This window comes from Xiphophorus couchianus, chromosome 21, assembly GCF_001444195.1.
Source record: "Xiphophorus couchianus chromosome 21, X_couchianus-1.0, whole genome shotgun sequence".
Lineage (NCBI taxonomy): Eukaryota > Metazoa > Chordata > Actinopteri > Cyprinodontiformes > Poeciliidae > Xiphophorus > Xiphophorus couchianus.
Genome location: NC_040248.1, coordinates 13,891,900 through 13,906,938, shown reverse-complemented (window position 1 = coordinate 13,906,938; position 15,039 = coordinate 13,891,900). Strand labels below are relative to the sequence as shown.

Below are 15,039 nucleotides of genomic sequence, written 5' to 3'. Positions count from 1 at the left end.
TTCAAATTTAAAAGTTCAATTTAGTGGCAGATGTTTTTTATGGAAGTTACACTGAAAGAAAGAGAAAAATGAGAAAGAAAGGAAGAAAGGCAGATACTGCAGGTGAATAGATGTACAGAGGAATAGTAGGATATGGATTCTCTTCAGATGTGTTTGTGTTTTTTTGCTCACATTTTCATTTCCCATTCTTCTCCAAAATTTAAACTTTCCCCCCCCCCAGAGTAAGTAGTTAACAGAAAATGTTCAACATCTCATAAAGCCTTCACATCCTGTGTACCGTACATCGCTGGGTTTTCTAAGCTGAGAGTTCAGCCTCTCAGCTTGTTGGTGTTAATAAACGGTAATTAGACAGGACAGTAATTGTGCGGCTCACTGAACTATCCAGGCTTGTGAACTGTTTCCCCCCCCAGTTGTAGTCACTATTCCTGGGAAAGGGAAGACATTTTTATTCAATGTAAGCATAATGCCTTTATTACTTATGCTATACGTCAAGAATGTTTGACGTTTCACAAACATGGTTGCCTTAATTATCTTTAATGCAACATGGATTATTCAATTACATCCAATGTTCACTTGATCTCCAACAAGTAACATATAAAAGCGCAAAAAGCAAACTGCTAAATTACTACAAGTGACAGTTTCAAACCTAATAAAGTTAAAAAACTTGCAGCACACAAAAGCTTCAAAAACATGGCAACCACAAGCTGTTTTTTTCTTTCCCTTTCAGAAGCACCAAGTTTGGATCCGACATTTCAAACGCGAGTGCTGTGAAGTGTTCTTTTATTACTGCTATATTTCAGCGTACAAGTGACATTTTTTCCTTTGTGCAGCCCATTTTTAAAACATAATGCACCCAACAAATCTACCTTGAGACTGGAGGGATGCAGGCGTCAAGGCACCAGAAGACATAGTTTGGTTAAGTGGTGCAACAGCAGACGGTGACACTCAGAGGTGCTGCAGAAATGACCGAGAGACGCATCTACAGGAATAGAGTTTAATTCTGTCCAGCTGACAAAAAAACAACTCCAAATCAAGATTTTTTTTAGATGCAATGGATTTAAAGGCTTGATGTGTTAACAAAGCCCCTTAACAAAATGCCTTCCATATTTCTAACACCTGTCCGAATATTTCTCTCTAAGTGCTGCACTTTCCCACAGTCTGCCTTGACTTTTCGCAGCTAGCCATTCCAGTTTCATTTAGTGCTTTTACAATATTTTTTGTGTGTGTGCATGTGCACCTGGATGCCTACTCATGAGCTGTATCCATTAGCTGCAAGTTATTGCACCCTGCCGTGCTAATTGACGAGTGCTCCAGCCATATTGTGATAGCTGCCTTTTTCCTCAGTCGCTCCTGAAACTCAGATTTCCGACAGACTTATCTTCAAGATTTGTGTCTCATCATATTATTTGTTTGAATTCTCTTCATTCTTATCTGTATTAATATGCTATTTCTTTTTCCCTGCAGTAATGTGACTGGAAAAGTGGCCCTCGCTGGCCTGAGTAAAGCAGATGAAACCGAAGCAGACAACTGAGCATGCTAGTCGAAAGAAAGAAAAAAGGAAAGAGATCTGCAGGTATTTATATACACCGTACACCTTTCTGCTAATCAGCAGATCACAAGCGGCTTTTTTGAACTTCAGCGGGGCAGAGGGCCCTTGTAAAAAGAGCCTTAACTACTGACGACTGTTTTGAAAAGCACTCAGCTGAAAAGCATTTTGGGATGACAGTCGGCCGACTGAAATAGCACCTGTGGGGGGAACACGGCACTGTCAGAGCCGGGTGGAGGGTGGTTTGGCAACACACACAAAGCCGGAGTATGCGCGGATGAAGCCATGGTTTTAAACACTTATTCACCAACACAAGCTCACTTACTAAAGTGGAAGGAGGATTTGTAATTTTAAGGTGTATTTTCTTTCTCTGCTTGAAGGTAAAAATCATTATTTCTTTTGCATGTGATAATGTCTGATCGCAAATCACACATGTGCGCACACACACACACGAACACACACACCTGTCCTTGCAGATACCATATTTGTGTTCTCATGTCTGATGCTTGGAAGGTCAATCGGCTGTAAAGCTGCCTCTGATTTAATACAACCGGCTGAAATCACAACAGCCGGCTTTGACTGAAAATAATCCGACAACGCCAACAATCCTCTTGTTGTTCGCTCAATTAATATGTGTCACTTCCAGTGGTACAGCGGATGTCTTGTGGCATTGCACTACACTGGTTCTGACACAGGCAAATAAGTCCCAAAATAACTTTTATAGGCTCTGTGTGGGATACTTTACTTATCTTTACATTTCAGGCATTGGTCATTATGTTTATGTTCCTGATGAAACTCAATTACTGTAAACAGTTTTTGGCCTCCTGACTATAATTATGCCAACTCTGAGGTTCTTCAATTAAAACTGATAGAAGCCATTCTGACCGAGTCCGTCCCTTCCCTTTCAGTGGCTCACATGAGCCATAATGGCGGACAAGTAACTAAATCTGGACATTTAAAAATACTGTAAGACAAGTGAAACCAGAAAAGCCCCTTTGCAATACTGAATAAATAATAAAACAAGTGATCCTAAAGAACATGTTAAACGGCCTTCACATTTCTATGCCAACAACTTGATCTAATTTAAGTGAAAAAACTATTTTGTGTCTGAAACACAAAATGAGCCTGTGTTAAATAAACCTGTTTTTATGTTATTTTTTCAGCTTTCATCAAGGACATTAACACTTCTAGTAGGAATATTGAACAAGTGTCTTTAATTTAGTTATAGTATCAGACTGGAACATAGCTACTAGCTGATCCTTATTCTTAAATGACTTCAGCAGAAATAAAAGAACAAGTTTAAGGTTAATTAAATTGCCAGAGTCTTGGAGACCCCAGAGTTTTATACCCAACAGAGCATACAGTAAAGCATCACTGTCCCTTCCCAAACACCTGCTGGCAGGAGAAAAATATCTACATTGTAAAGGTAAAACTTGGTTGTTTGTTCCAACAACACAAACATTAACATCCTGGTAGAAAAGCAACATCACCTGTCACTCTTATTAAGGTCAAACAATTGTCTGTAGGCAGCCTTTTTGAGCAGATACCACACCTAAAACCAGCTTTTTCACTTCCAGACTGATGCCCCAGTAGAAATAAAATGACCAAGTATGGTATGGCTTAGTAAGTTAAAACCATTTACTAATTATTTATTCATTTACAGATCTATATGTCATCCTGAGAAACATGGCAGATGCTAGATCAATCTTTTATCAATTATAATCCCAGCCATTAGCCTGGTCTCACATGGCCTCATTAGTAGGTGTTACTAATGTCGCAGTTTAAATGCTGAACTCAGCCCTTCCACCGTTAGCCCCTCACAGACGAGCTAACGTGGCCAAAATAGCATCGCTGCTGCTCCCATGTGACTATTTGTTAAGTCCAGCTCTATCAGGAGCAAAGCCAGCTCTTTAAGGAGGAGGACCATGGGATCATGGAAACATCACAGCCGCCAGAGACACATACAAGCATTCGGGTCCAGATCCAGACTCATGAATACCAGCGTGACCGGGCTTTAACGCTTAAATCTAATTCACAGAAATGTAAAACTGATTCCTGTGACTCTGAGCTAGCAGTCACAATCGAAACTCTGAATGAAAGAACCGGGTGCAATGTCGCTAAGTTGCAAAGTCTAAAAGACGGCGTCGCAAATGAGACGTGATAGCGTGAGTTTAAATATTCCTAGATCTAATTCTGGGAAATGGTTTGTCACTCTCGAGACAAGACAGATGATGGAGAGTCTGAACGATGGACGCCTGGGGCAACAATATTTACTTAGCCTTCATTTCAGCTATTTGCACACATGTACGGGCAGAGGTTTAACCTAAACCAAACTCTGACCTCTCCCGCCACCGGGGCTCTGTTACACAAGCCCGCTTCTTCTAGTCTTCCCTTTGCATGCCTTCCTATAATGTCAGCAACGAGCTCCTGTCAGGCTGTTTTTAAACACAAGGACACAAACTCAATTACAGCAGAATGGCTTTCAGGAGTCATCCACTGTCCTGAGACATACAAACACCTGCTAATGGTTGTCAGATTTGCTGGCAAAAGGGGACAAAGGTCAAAGCAATCTGCAATCCACAACAATCAGCAGCTTCCACAAGCATCGGGGGACATAAACACACGGATGGGCTAACAACTCTGCTCAAAGTACAAGAAAAACAACCATTTTGCGTCCCGTTTCAGAGAAAAGGACATGAAGTTAAGCTGTTTTGGATAAATTATCTATAAAAATTGGCCAGAGTTAAGTTGTTTTTTTCTACAGCTAGTGTCCTGAAACTATTCATGTACCTTAAACATTTTTACATCGAGTCTTTTGGGTTTAGCGGTTTACGATACTATCAATAATGAAAAAAAAACAAACATTTATTACCTATTTTTAGATTACTGTATGGCTGTAATCGCATAGCACAGCATTCATAGCACCACAAACACAAATACTGCTCTTGAAAAATATTCCCATTTAAACAAGTTTTTTCAGTATGCCCTAATTCCTATGGTCCATTTCAAAAACTGTTTTCTTTTCTCTTTTGTCAGATTTATGGAAAGCAAAATAAATCATTGTGTTCTTAACTAATTAGGTGATTCAAAGTAGGCATTTATTTTGGGGGCCCAAAATAAGGAAGGTTGGACACAAATACATTGTACTGTAAATACAGATACTATGAATTTTCCTGGACAATAAATTGTCTCAATTATTGCGATAAATATAATGCTGTTGTTTTGAGTCCATTTTGTAGTGACATATTGATAATGGCATAGTAATGCTGCAAGTCCACTCTATCAAAAACCAATAAACTGCAATTTTTTAAAGAACACTTAATTAGAACTGGAAGATATTTTAAATATCCAAAATAAAACCTAACAATCAAAAACCATTTAAAAACAAAAATAAAAACACACAATGGAACTCATAAATAAATATGCCCTGCAAAATATTAATCATAAGAGCAAAAATTATTTAGCTCATTTTAATTTATCATGTGAAAATTTGCTTATTGCGACTGGCTTACAAATACTGAAAACCATCAATAATTAACCAATTTTGCGCTAATTTGTGTCCGTTTACCACAAATCTCCAAGAAAGTACACTTAAGCCTTAATGTAAATTAAAACTCAAGAGTTAAACCATCCGGTGATTACAGAGGTCTTATAACCAGCAGTCAGCGGACAATAAAAGTCTGTCTCGTGGGATAAATACATTAATCAGCCAGTCATAACCCACATGTGTGGGAGATATCCGAGTTACATATATCTGTTCCTCTGCATTCAACTGTTCTCTGGCCAACATACAAAAGAACTCAAAATATCACAGAGGGATTGAGGGGGACATCAATCTGTAGAGGACCCTCAGCCGTGTAATCCTAAACCTTCACCTTCCTCTTAATACCCATCAAGTCCCCCTTTTAATACCCACACATTCCGGGACAGAGTAGGCCCACAACAAATGGTCCTCCGACAAAGGGCAGAGTTCGGCCAGTAGTACACGGAGGGTGACATGTGTGCGTCTGTGCACATTTCTACAGTCGGAGTCAGAGAAGAGGATAAGTGGGGGGCTTTCGTTACTCTTAAGTAAGCTAATTTGAGGAGCTTCGGCCAAAAGTCTGTCAACTCGCTCTAAGCCTCCACATCTGAAACCCACCGGGGGTCCGAGAAACCGCCGTGGCTCCCGGCCCGTCCCACTCTGTCCAGGCCTCGGTTTAAAACGAGAGTGAGAGAAAGATGAGAGCCGGACCAATCAATAAATACGCAGAACACATGCACATTCACCAGGGACACCCGTCCAAACAGATGAGAGCGGTGGGAGGGGAGGGATTTGCACGGCGGACAAAGTGGTGATCAGTGTACATGTTACAATTATAAAAATAAAAAGCCTCCTAAATCATGAGATGAAAGTGGAGTGCAAATGTGATGATTAAAAAGGGGGCAGGAGTGCAAATGGCAATACCCACAAATACACTAGAAACGCAGCTATAAATGCCAGCTGGCTTTTCTGGCTCGCTGCAGATGGAAACTACCGAGTACCACTCGCATGATGTTCTATTAACTTCAGGCCACCGCAGAAATACAGCCAAACTTCACTATTTACTGTGTAAATCTGCAGCTAGAGGACACTCAACCTAGTTTCTCTGACTGTTTTAACTTTTACTAAGGGAGAGGTCTATCACAATCGGTCCATCTTGTAATAAAAGTGGGAGTCCCTGTGTTGTGTCTCAACATGCAATATAAATAGAGCTGCACGCAGAATCATAGATACAAAGTAAACAAAACACCAAGACTGGGTGAAGCAGGATCTCCCGCTACATCAGCAAACCGAAGCGCATTTTAAGTACTGAACCCACAGAGGGTTTAGATGTTACTGATGACCTTTTGATGCTCAGCTCTGCAATGTGTCACATCACTCCTCACTGTGTGTGATGCACTAATGCAGTAGTCCCCCCTAGATCACAGTCCACTTATATTTACTGTCCCCTCAGCACACAAGGTAACTTAAGGAAACATCAGAGGTAACCCCGACCAAAAATATACGGCGCCCTGCAAAAGTATACACACCCCTTGAACTTTGAGATTTGTCCCATTAAAAACAGAAACTCTGATGTGTTTCGCTGGGATTTTATGGGTTAGACCAACACAAAGCTGTGCATAATTGAGAAGAAGGATGTTGCCTCACTGCCTGAATGTTATAAAGGAATATGTAGCTGGAAAGTGCAGCATGCATTAGTATTCAGTTGTCTTTATTCAGACACCCCTAAATAAAATCCATTGTCACCAAGTGGTTTCAGAAATGTGCTAATTTGGAGAGTCTGTCTGTATTTAAGTATTAAATTATCTGTTCTGGGACTTCAAAGGTTTGTTAGAGAACATGGGCAAATAAACAGCATCACTGAAACCAAGGAACATACCAGACCAGTCAAGGATAAAGTTAAGTTTTAAGTGGAGTTATGTTGTAAAACAATGTTTTTATTGCCAACTTCTGAACATCTTAGGGAGCTGTGTTCGATCCACCTCAACAAACTTTAGATATTCAAGTTGGGTAACAATGCAATAATAAAATAAAATAAAATAGAAATATGTCTAATTGATAAGTAAGGTTCCTCTAAAGTGTAAACTACGTGAGGCTGAATTCATAAACACGGCATGCTTTCCAGATTTTTAGTTCTGAACATTTCTGAAACCCTCCCATTTAATAGTTATGTGTTAATGTAATGGTAATGTGACAAAATCAGAAAAAGTTACCAATAGTTATGCAAATCTCTGTAAAAGTGACCAAATTTATTTTATGGTAAAACTAAGAGTTAGAAAGAGGTGAGATCTACTTCTTAACAAAGACATACTTTTTTATTTTTTTATCACACTGCTATTCACTCAATCTAGGTTTTGACCTCACTAAAGCATCAACTCTTAGAGATTACTGACAGTTTTAGATAAGGGCTCCCTGCAAGACTGTCTAAACTAAATACAACTCAAAACTGTTTAAGACAACTCCTGTGGGAGGAGGCCATATTTTCATTCAAAGGAAAGTGGAAAAATAGCCCACTTATCGTCAAAGACTGTTGATGCAACCAAGATGAAGCAAAGCAGGCAGGAGGGTAAATGTAATTAATCCGTCCACCTCTGGCTGGTGACAGACAGCGGCTGTAAGTGTGCAGGCAGAGAAACTCCCACCTGCACCGGCAAATCAAACACACAATTTTAACAATGTAGCTCTGTCAGATGAACATCAAGCATGACTGGAGGCACAAATGGACTGACAAAATAACAAACACGCACAGCGAGTTGGTGTCCTGCCCTCCGTCAGACAGCACAATGAGTGTGTAAGGGGATCTTAATGAAGGAGTCCCCCGAGGCAAAGCCTGATGCCTCCGTTGAGGACTTGTACCGTTAGAGCTCATTAAATGAACATGAGTACCATCACTGACATGATGGGAGTGTGTATGTGTGTGTGGTGTTCAGTTACAATGCCACCTTTAGCTGTTTGTGTCATGCAGTACACATGCTGCTTTGGATAAATTTATTGGATGTGCACGCCTGTCAGCCCTTAAATGAGGAACGTGAACATTTCGTAATCCATGTATTGGCATTTTATCCCTGGAAAGGTCACAGATTTGAAAAATAAAGACACTGAAAACATGACCTGGGATCTGGCTGAATGGAAGGGGAGAAATTTTCACATTTAAAACAGAGAAGAGCCAAAGGTGAGGAGGACACAGAAAAGTTCCTCAAGGAAAATAATACCAAGTATGAGGTAAGATAGGCCACACATAAAAGTTCAGAAACCAAAAGAATATTTGTTTTAAAAATTGGTGAAAATGTGGACTATGGCTTAACACTGCCATCTTGTGGCTGAAAATCATAGTGCTTCCAGCAAGGTCATTCAATTCACCTATCTAAACTTTATTTTATTGATCCCGAGAAGAGGCAAGATAGGGAGGAAGTGAGGAGAGATGGTCTAGCTAAGGAAAGGGATGATAGATCAAAAACCATGCAACTCATTTTTCATTTGGAGCTGCATGATTTTAGAAAAACAATATTTCTGCATTTCACAATGATAATTTCAACAATGAACCCACATTTTCACTGGTGCCCTCTAACCTTTTCATCACCACAGAGTTGCCTCCATCTTCCTTGTCTATTCTAATCTTCTGCAGTTTGTATAAGTTGAGAGCATAAAAAACAGTCAAAGTCCTTCTTTGTGGCCAAATGTTATTGGAAAGCAGAGTTACACTCCATGCCACCTGAAAATGTATTGCCTATCACCATATTATATTTTTTTGATATTATAGATATTGAAATTGGTGATGATGATTTGCTGTCCGATATGTTCTGCAGCTCCAATTCAAATTCCTATGAATATTGTAATTGTAGAAGATTTGAAGGACTTGAATATTAATTATAATAATTAACATTTATTTGCAGAGAAGAAGCTCAGTTTACCTCTCTTCCCTTGTGGGTGACCAGAGCAGCAAGTGGTTTAGCATAGAAGCGGCTGTAGCTGAATCCAAGACAGCCGTACATGCTGTTAGCAGTCAGCTTCAAGGCCTTCTGACGGATGTCGTACTGAGGGGAAAGGAACAGAAAACAGCTTAGAAACTCACAACTATCTAGTATTTCAATCATTAAGAAAAACTTACATTTTTTACATTTGTTCTCAGCAAGAAATTATGCTGCCGTGTTCAAGTTTCACCCAGTTAATGTATTTATGTTTTATTATGATACAACCACAAGCTTTAATGTATATTAAAGGGGATTGTTATATTAAATAATGTCAATACAAAGTACAAGGACTTGTGCATGTGAGAAACATCATTATAGAAGGACAAACCTGCATGTAGAGATCTGGATTGATGTCTTGTTGTTTCATGAGCTGCTTAACATGTTTACGCCGTTCAACCAGTTTTCTGATTTCCTTGGGCAGGATTCCCATTTCCAGGTTGGAATCTGGAATCTCAGGAATCTCCTCTGGCTCATCATCCTGTTACGAAATGTGTACAAAGGTTGGGACTTAGTAATCTGCCTGACGAAGTACATCAGTTGTAATTCATCTGAACGCGAGTGAATTTCACTCACATCAGTCTTTTTGTGGGAGTTCTGTGCCTGCCTCTGTACAGTGGTGAAGCAAATGTTGAACTCTTGGATGATTGAAGGGTACAAGCTGTTGAAGTCGAGCAGCAGCACAAACTTATCATAGAAACCTGAGTGGACAAATGAGATGGGGTCAGAAAACAGACTCAATTCAGAGCTAATCAACATTTTTAGGAAACACTTACCGACTTTCGGATCCAGCACCAGACCTCCTGCGTAGGCTGCCTTCTTCTTCCTCTTACCCTTTCCTGCATCTACATCGTCCTCTCCCTCAACCTGGATCAATGCAATCAAAAAGGAAAAAACTTGTTTAAAAAATGTAATTTAAAAGAAAAAGTACATTTTTGTGCAGTTCTATGAGCACTTACAGTGTCCAGATGGGCCTTTTTAAAGCTCGGTTTGTCAGGGACAATAAAGTTTTTGTCGTGGAAGGCATGAAGCAGCAGGAACTCGTTCCTCTCAGAGCGACCACCCATTAGTGTGCGAGACTGCAGAGAGGCCGCAGAGAGAAACTCAGAGTTAGAAGCACAAGAGATTAGAATTAGGACAAAGTAAACTGTACAAAGCCAGACAATAGCTGGATATGCTTTTAGGCAAGACTCGTGTCTAAAATATTAACTTTATATCTCATGTCCAAAATCACTCAAACTATGACTGCCTTCCTCAATCTATTAAATGTACTGACTCTGCAGATCATTTGGGTGAGCCTTCAGGTCAAACTTTTATTTAGAACGATGATTTAAAAAGGTGATTAAAATGCTAACGATCATGATTAACACCAAAGAGACAGACAGAAATTCATAGTTTAGGAAAACAAAAGGAACAGTGAGTTTTGAAGAGGTATAAGGTTGAATTGTTGATTGTTACCAGGACATTGCCGGCGATGCTGGTGATCTGCAGGGCGAGGGGCAGCACATTAAGCTCACACATGATCTGGAGGATCAGCTTTGCGTCAGTCCATGTTAACTCCAGCAGGTATAGCAGGTGAGGAGAGTCGCTGAGGCAAAAAGAGGCACATTTTACAATAAACAGCTTCATTTCCCTCACTCCTTTCTAATATGGTAGTAGCTCACTTTGGGTTAGTCATGAGCTTTGAAATTCACCTGTAGAGATTTCTGATGCTTTCCTGAGGAACTGTGACCCGCTCCACCTTCAGTACCTGAGCTGCGAGCTCCGTCAGATGATAACTTTTACAACGAATCAGCTCTTTGGCCGAGATCTCCACGTCACACACCAGACGGCCACACGTTGCACTCTTCTCAGCAAATGCTCCACGGCCCTGAAAAACCAGGAATACAATATAGCAGAGAAAACACAAAATGGAAGATTTATTTATTTACAAACCTACTACAGTACAGAAACATATTTCTGCTTCTGATTCTGTTTTCTTACCCCCAATTTGGGCATATTTGCCCTCCTGAGGCGTCCAATCTTAGACCAGTGGGGGACCTTGCACACATTGATCCTCTGCAGGAGAACTTCCAGATCAAAGCCGAAAATATCATGACCCTGCAGGTAAAAGCAGGTGATGATTCAAAGGGTCGCTGAATACTGGTTTCCCTCAACTCTGTTGTTTCGCTGAACAATAGAAACTTCCAGGTCGCAGTGACGTATAATTAGGCAGAAAAACAATATTTTTGAAAAAATCTATTAGCTGTCCAATTTGTGACTCACACTAGTGACGCGCCAACCAGAGATGTTTGTAGACCATAAGTCTGACCCGCCAACAGATTTTATCCAGTTTTGTTAAAATTCAAAAATGATTTTTTTAGCAGAAAGAAAACATTCCTTCTGCTAAGCTACTAGAGCTAAAAGAAATCCAGTAAAATTCTGAATTTTATTGCTGAACAGATACAGTATGTCTGAATAACTACAAAAAAAAATTTGAAAATATCTTCCTTACTTCTTTACGAGAATAAAATCTACCTGACACTGAAAAGGCTAACCGAGTCTTCTTTCTCATCAAAGTGTCTCGTAAGTATGGTGCATTCACTGATCAGGAAAAACAGATCGTACTTTCAGTTCCCAACCACATGGACCAGCTTAAATGCCTCCATTTCAAATTAATGTGGATTTTTAGTATTTGCTTGTACGACTGTCTGTTGCTCACCACCAACACATCAGGGTCAATTTTGTGCATCTTGGCCAGGAAGCAGCCGAGCAAGGTCCGCTCTGAAGTTGCCATCTCCACCTTCACTTTCTAAAAAAAGATTGAGGTCAGTTGGTCTATTATTAATTTTATACAGCAAAATGTATTCTTAGTAAAACATCTGGGCTTCCAATCATTATTAGGGGACATCATTTGTACTGCTGCAACTGAGAAATGAGCTTTATATTTAAATGTTAGTGTGTCTTAAAGAACAAGAGGAGGATAAAAAAATGTCTTAAATATAAGTAGCAGCTTCAAGTGATGATTCAAATTATGGCTAAACAATATAAGAAAATCTTTCAAAGGTATTTATATTGGTAAGTATTGCCCATTAACTATTTTTAAAAATGAAAGCAGTGCTGCTAAAGCTAGGGTCTGTCCTTGTATGGTCACTTACCTTCTTCTTGACAGCATCTTTGAAGTCGTAAGGAAAAATGCAGTCAGATGGTTTACTGATCACTGAGGAGAAACATTGTTGCAATCAGTTTGTTTTAAATCTCATCCAAGTTTTTATTGCATTTCATTACAAATTTGTCAACTTCATTCATTACAGGTGACTGTGGCTCAATGAGGAAAGTATTGCAATCCAAAATCTTGTGGGATCACAACAGCCTTTGGCAAGGCACTTAAACCCAAGTAGCCTAATGACTAATGATTTATGAATGTGTATTTGTGAGTGTGGCTATGTGAGTGATTGGAGTGGTCGCTTTGACTACAAAAATACTATTTAAATTTACTGCTTCTAACAAGTGAATAACAACAAAATACCAACAGCAGAAAATGTTCAACACTTACCACAGAAATGAGTTTGATAGGGAGGCTGAGGAGGAGCTTTATCCATATGGAAGCTGTAGTGGATGAGCGCAACAAGAGACACGATCTGCAGAAAAATTAATGTTGCATTAAGTGAAAAACGTGATCAACCCCGTTAATCTACTGCATATATTCCTTTTTCTAAAAAATATATACAGCATATAGAAGTGTTTCCTACAGCACAGTATAAAGGCAATTCTAGGTAAAAGAAAAAATATATTTGGCCACAGAGAAGAAAGCTTCCACCCAAATATTTAGATATTTCTTGAGAATTTCACATATTTACCAAAAAATAAAAAAATAAAAAATTTAAAGACATACATTTAAAATATGAAACTACAATACTATCGAACAAATTGTAAATTTGTATGAAAGCCACTTAATGTGATTATAAAGTCAAACATGTCAAATGTAAATTCATAATGATACATGGTGAATTTAAAATGCATTTCTGGCTATTTTCAAAGTATAAGTGGTACATCTGGGCTCTGGTGTCAGAACAACTCCCACATATCACAAAACAAAATGTCAGATTTTGTTCTAGCAAACTTCTGACTTTACAACGGCAGAGATTTTCCCAGATTTGAAATATGTCTTTAATCATAAAATCATATCCCAAAAACATACAACTTATTCAAGTTTTATCTTGTAAAAACTTTATCTTCTGCTGATTTTTTTTCTCCATTTATCTACAATTGTTCTAGTAGTACTTCATTGTAGTTTTCAAACTCAATTTACCAAAAAAAAAAAAGGTTTCACTTTTACATAAATGTTTTCCAAGCGCTAAACCAGGTATTCCAACCTCATTGTGATGCGTCTTGGGGTTCTGAACCGTCTTGAGGCTTATGGACATTATGGTTATGGGTGGAGGCTGCAGATCTTTAATCACAGAAACCAAGTCACTTCTCACAGCGAGAGCCTCCACCTTACACCAGCTGACCGGTTGGTTCATCAGCTCTAACAAAGACAAGGTGGAGAAGTTAGAGCTGCAGAAAAAATTGTTTAGATACATGGATCACAGAAATAAGTGATATTAATGGCATCATTCTTACGTGGTGCCTTGATGTCCAACCAGCAGGGGCCTTTTATCTTCCTACTGAGAAGGAAGTGCTCCAGGCTGGAGGTGTTTGTTCCAAAAACATGGGAAAATGTCGTCCCTTTAAGGTCAGATGGCAAAGCAGGAAAGTCTGCCTGTAAAAGTAAACTTATCCTAATAAACCAGCATCAACCTGAGATGAATTTTAGGACATTTTGCTCATGTGTGTCTGCTTACAGAATATCTCACTTCCAAGTAGTCGCACTGACTGGGCACGTCAGGAATTTCAAAAGCATAGCTCTTCTCCACTTTCTGCAAAGACAGAAGCAAAAAACAGGCATGGATGCCAGTTTTATAAAAAAAAAAAAAAAAAAAAAAAAATCAAGCTGTAACTGATACCAACCTTAGATTTAAACTTCATAATCTTGAACTTCTCCGAAAGCTCGTTGAACTCCTGGTAAACGTCCATCATCCCCACTGGTTGGTCCGACACGGCTCCGGTTTTCGGATTTGTTTTCTGGGTTTTTTTTGCAATACAAACAGTTCAGATATAAGCAGTTTTCGTCAGGAATAAGTCAATTGCAGTTTTCACTGAGTGTGTGACACTTACAAATTCCCGAGGAAGAAGGTACATTGTTCTGTCAATGTTCTTCACAGTAACGCAGCAGCTGACATGAGACTGCGCCGACTCGATCCACACTTTCCCGAACAGATACACCACGCCTGGGTTGCAATTTAATATCAAGTTATAAAATCTCAACAATGCTTCTTTTAAGAAAAAACAAACCGCCAAAGGAACAAAACATTTTGTTTATTTTGATGAAAAATGCCTAAATATCACACCTGGTTGGTTGTATGGGTCTTCAAAAGCATCCAACCAATAGAATCGGAAGACCTGTTCCCCATCTGGGCCTTCCACCAGAGGGAGCTTGCTGGAGTCGACCTGCACCTCCGCTGGAGCTTCACTGACTCCACCTGCTGCCTCCTGTCCCCAAGAGCTTCCAACTCTGTTGGGCCTAAAAACAAGAAAAAATATAAATATCTTCTAAATACATACTTTTCACATGTTCTTTCTAATACTGATTCTAGATATGCATCTTGTTGAGATTTGTTTGTCAGATTAAACGATAATAAAGGTTCATTTATTGAAAAAAACCTTTAAACGGGTATTATGCACTTTTTATTAAGTCCACATTTCTGTTTTTTTTCTCATTGATCTGCTGTATTCAGACCTTAAATGTTATATTTTATTTGCTGGAAAAATCATCAGAATTAACCAAAACAAAAGCTGGAAAACATCAGTTTGTGTGTAATTCATCTATATATGGTTCTTCTCTTAGTGAATTTAGTTATTAAAATAATTTATTAAATGGGACTTTATGTGTCAGAAATATCTTAAGTACAATACACAGA

The 15,039-nt window shown here is 39.1% G+C and overlaps 1 protein-coding gene across 2 annotated transcripts in view; it reads right to left on the bottom strand.

Annotated features, from left to right (window-relative positions):
* The window catches only part of pola1 (polymerase (DNA directed), alpha 1), a 56,266-nt gene that overhangs the window by 37,879 nt on the left and 3,348 nt on the right, over window positions 1–15,039 (bottom strand). For both annotated transcript variants that reach the window (XM_028005533.1, XM_028005534.1), the window contains exons 10-26: window positions 14,470–14,642; window positions 14,237–14,349; window positions 14,030–14,143; window positions 13,864–13,938; window positions 13,643–13,781; window positions 13,393–13,547; window positions 12,573–12,657; window positions 12,175–12,236; window positions 11,739–11,828; window positions 11,021–11,137; window positions 10,732–10,907; window positions 10,496–10,625; window positions 9,997–10,116; window positions 9,814–9,904; window positions 9,614–9,738; window positions 9,369–9,518; window positions 8,981–9,103 (exon numbers count right to left, since the gene is read on the bottom strand). In XM_028005533.1, the coding sequence (XP_027861334.1) occupies window positions 8,981–9,103; window positions 9,369–9,518; window positions 9,614–9,738; window positions 9,814–9,904; window positions 9,997–10,116; window positions 10,496–10,625; window positions 10,732–10,907; window positions 11,021–11,137; window positions 11,739–11,828; window positions 12,175–12,236; window positions 12,573–12,657; window positions 13,393–13,547; window positions 13,643–13,781; window positions 13,864–13,938; window positions 14,030–14,143; window positions 14,237–14,349; window positions 14,470–14,642 (2,038 nt within the window). The remainder of the gene's footprint in view (window positions 1–8,980; window positions 9,104–9,368; window positions 9,519–9,613; window positions 9,739–9,813; window positions 9,905–9,996; window positions 10,117–10,495; window positions 10,626–10,731; window positions 10,908–11,020; window positions 11,138–11,738; window positions 11,829–12,174; window positions 12,237–12,572; window positions 12,658–13,392; window positions 13,548–13,642; window positions 13,782–13,863; window positions 13,939–14,029; window positions 14,144–14,236; window positions 14,350–14,469; window positions 14,643–15,039) is intronic.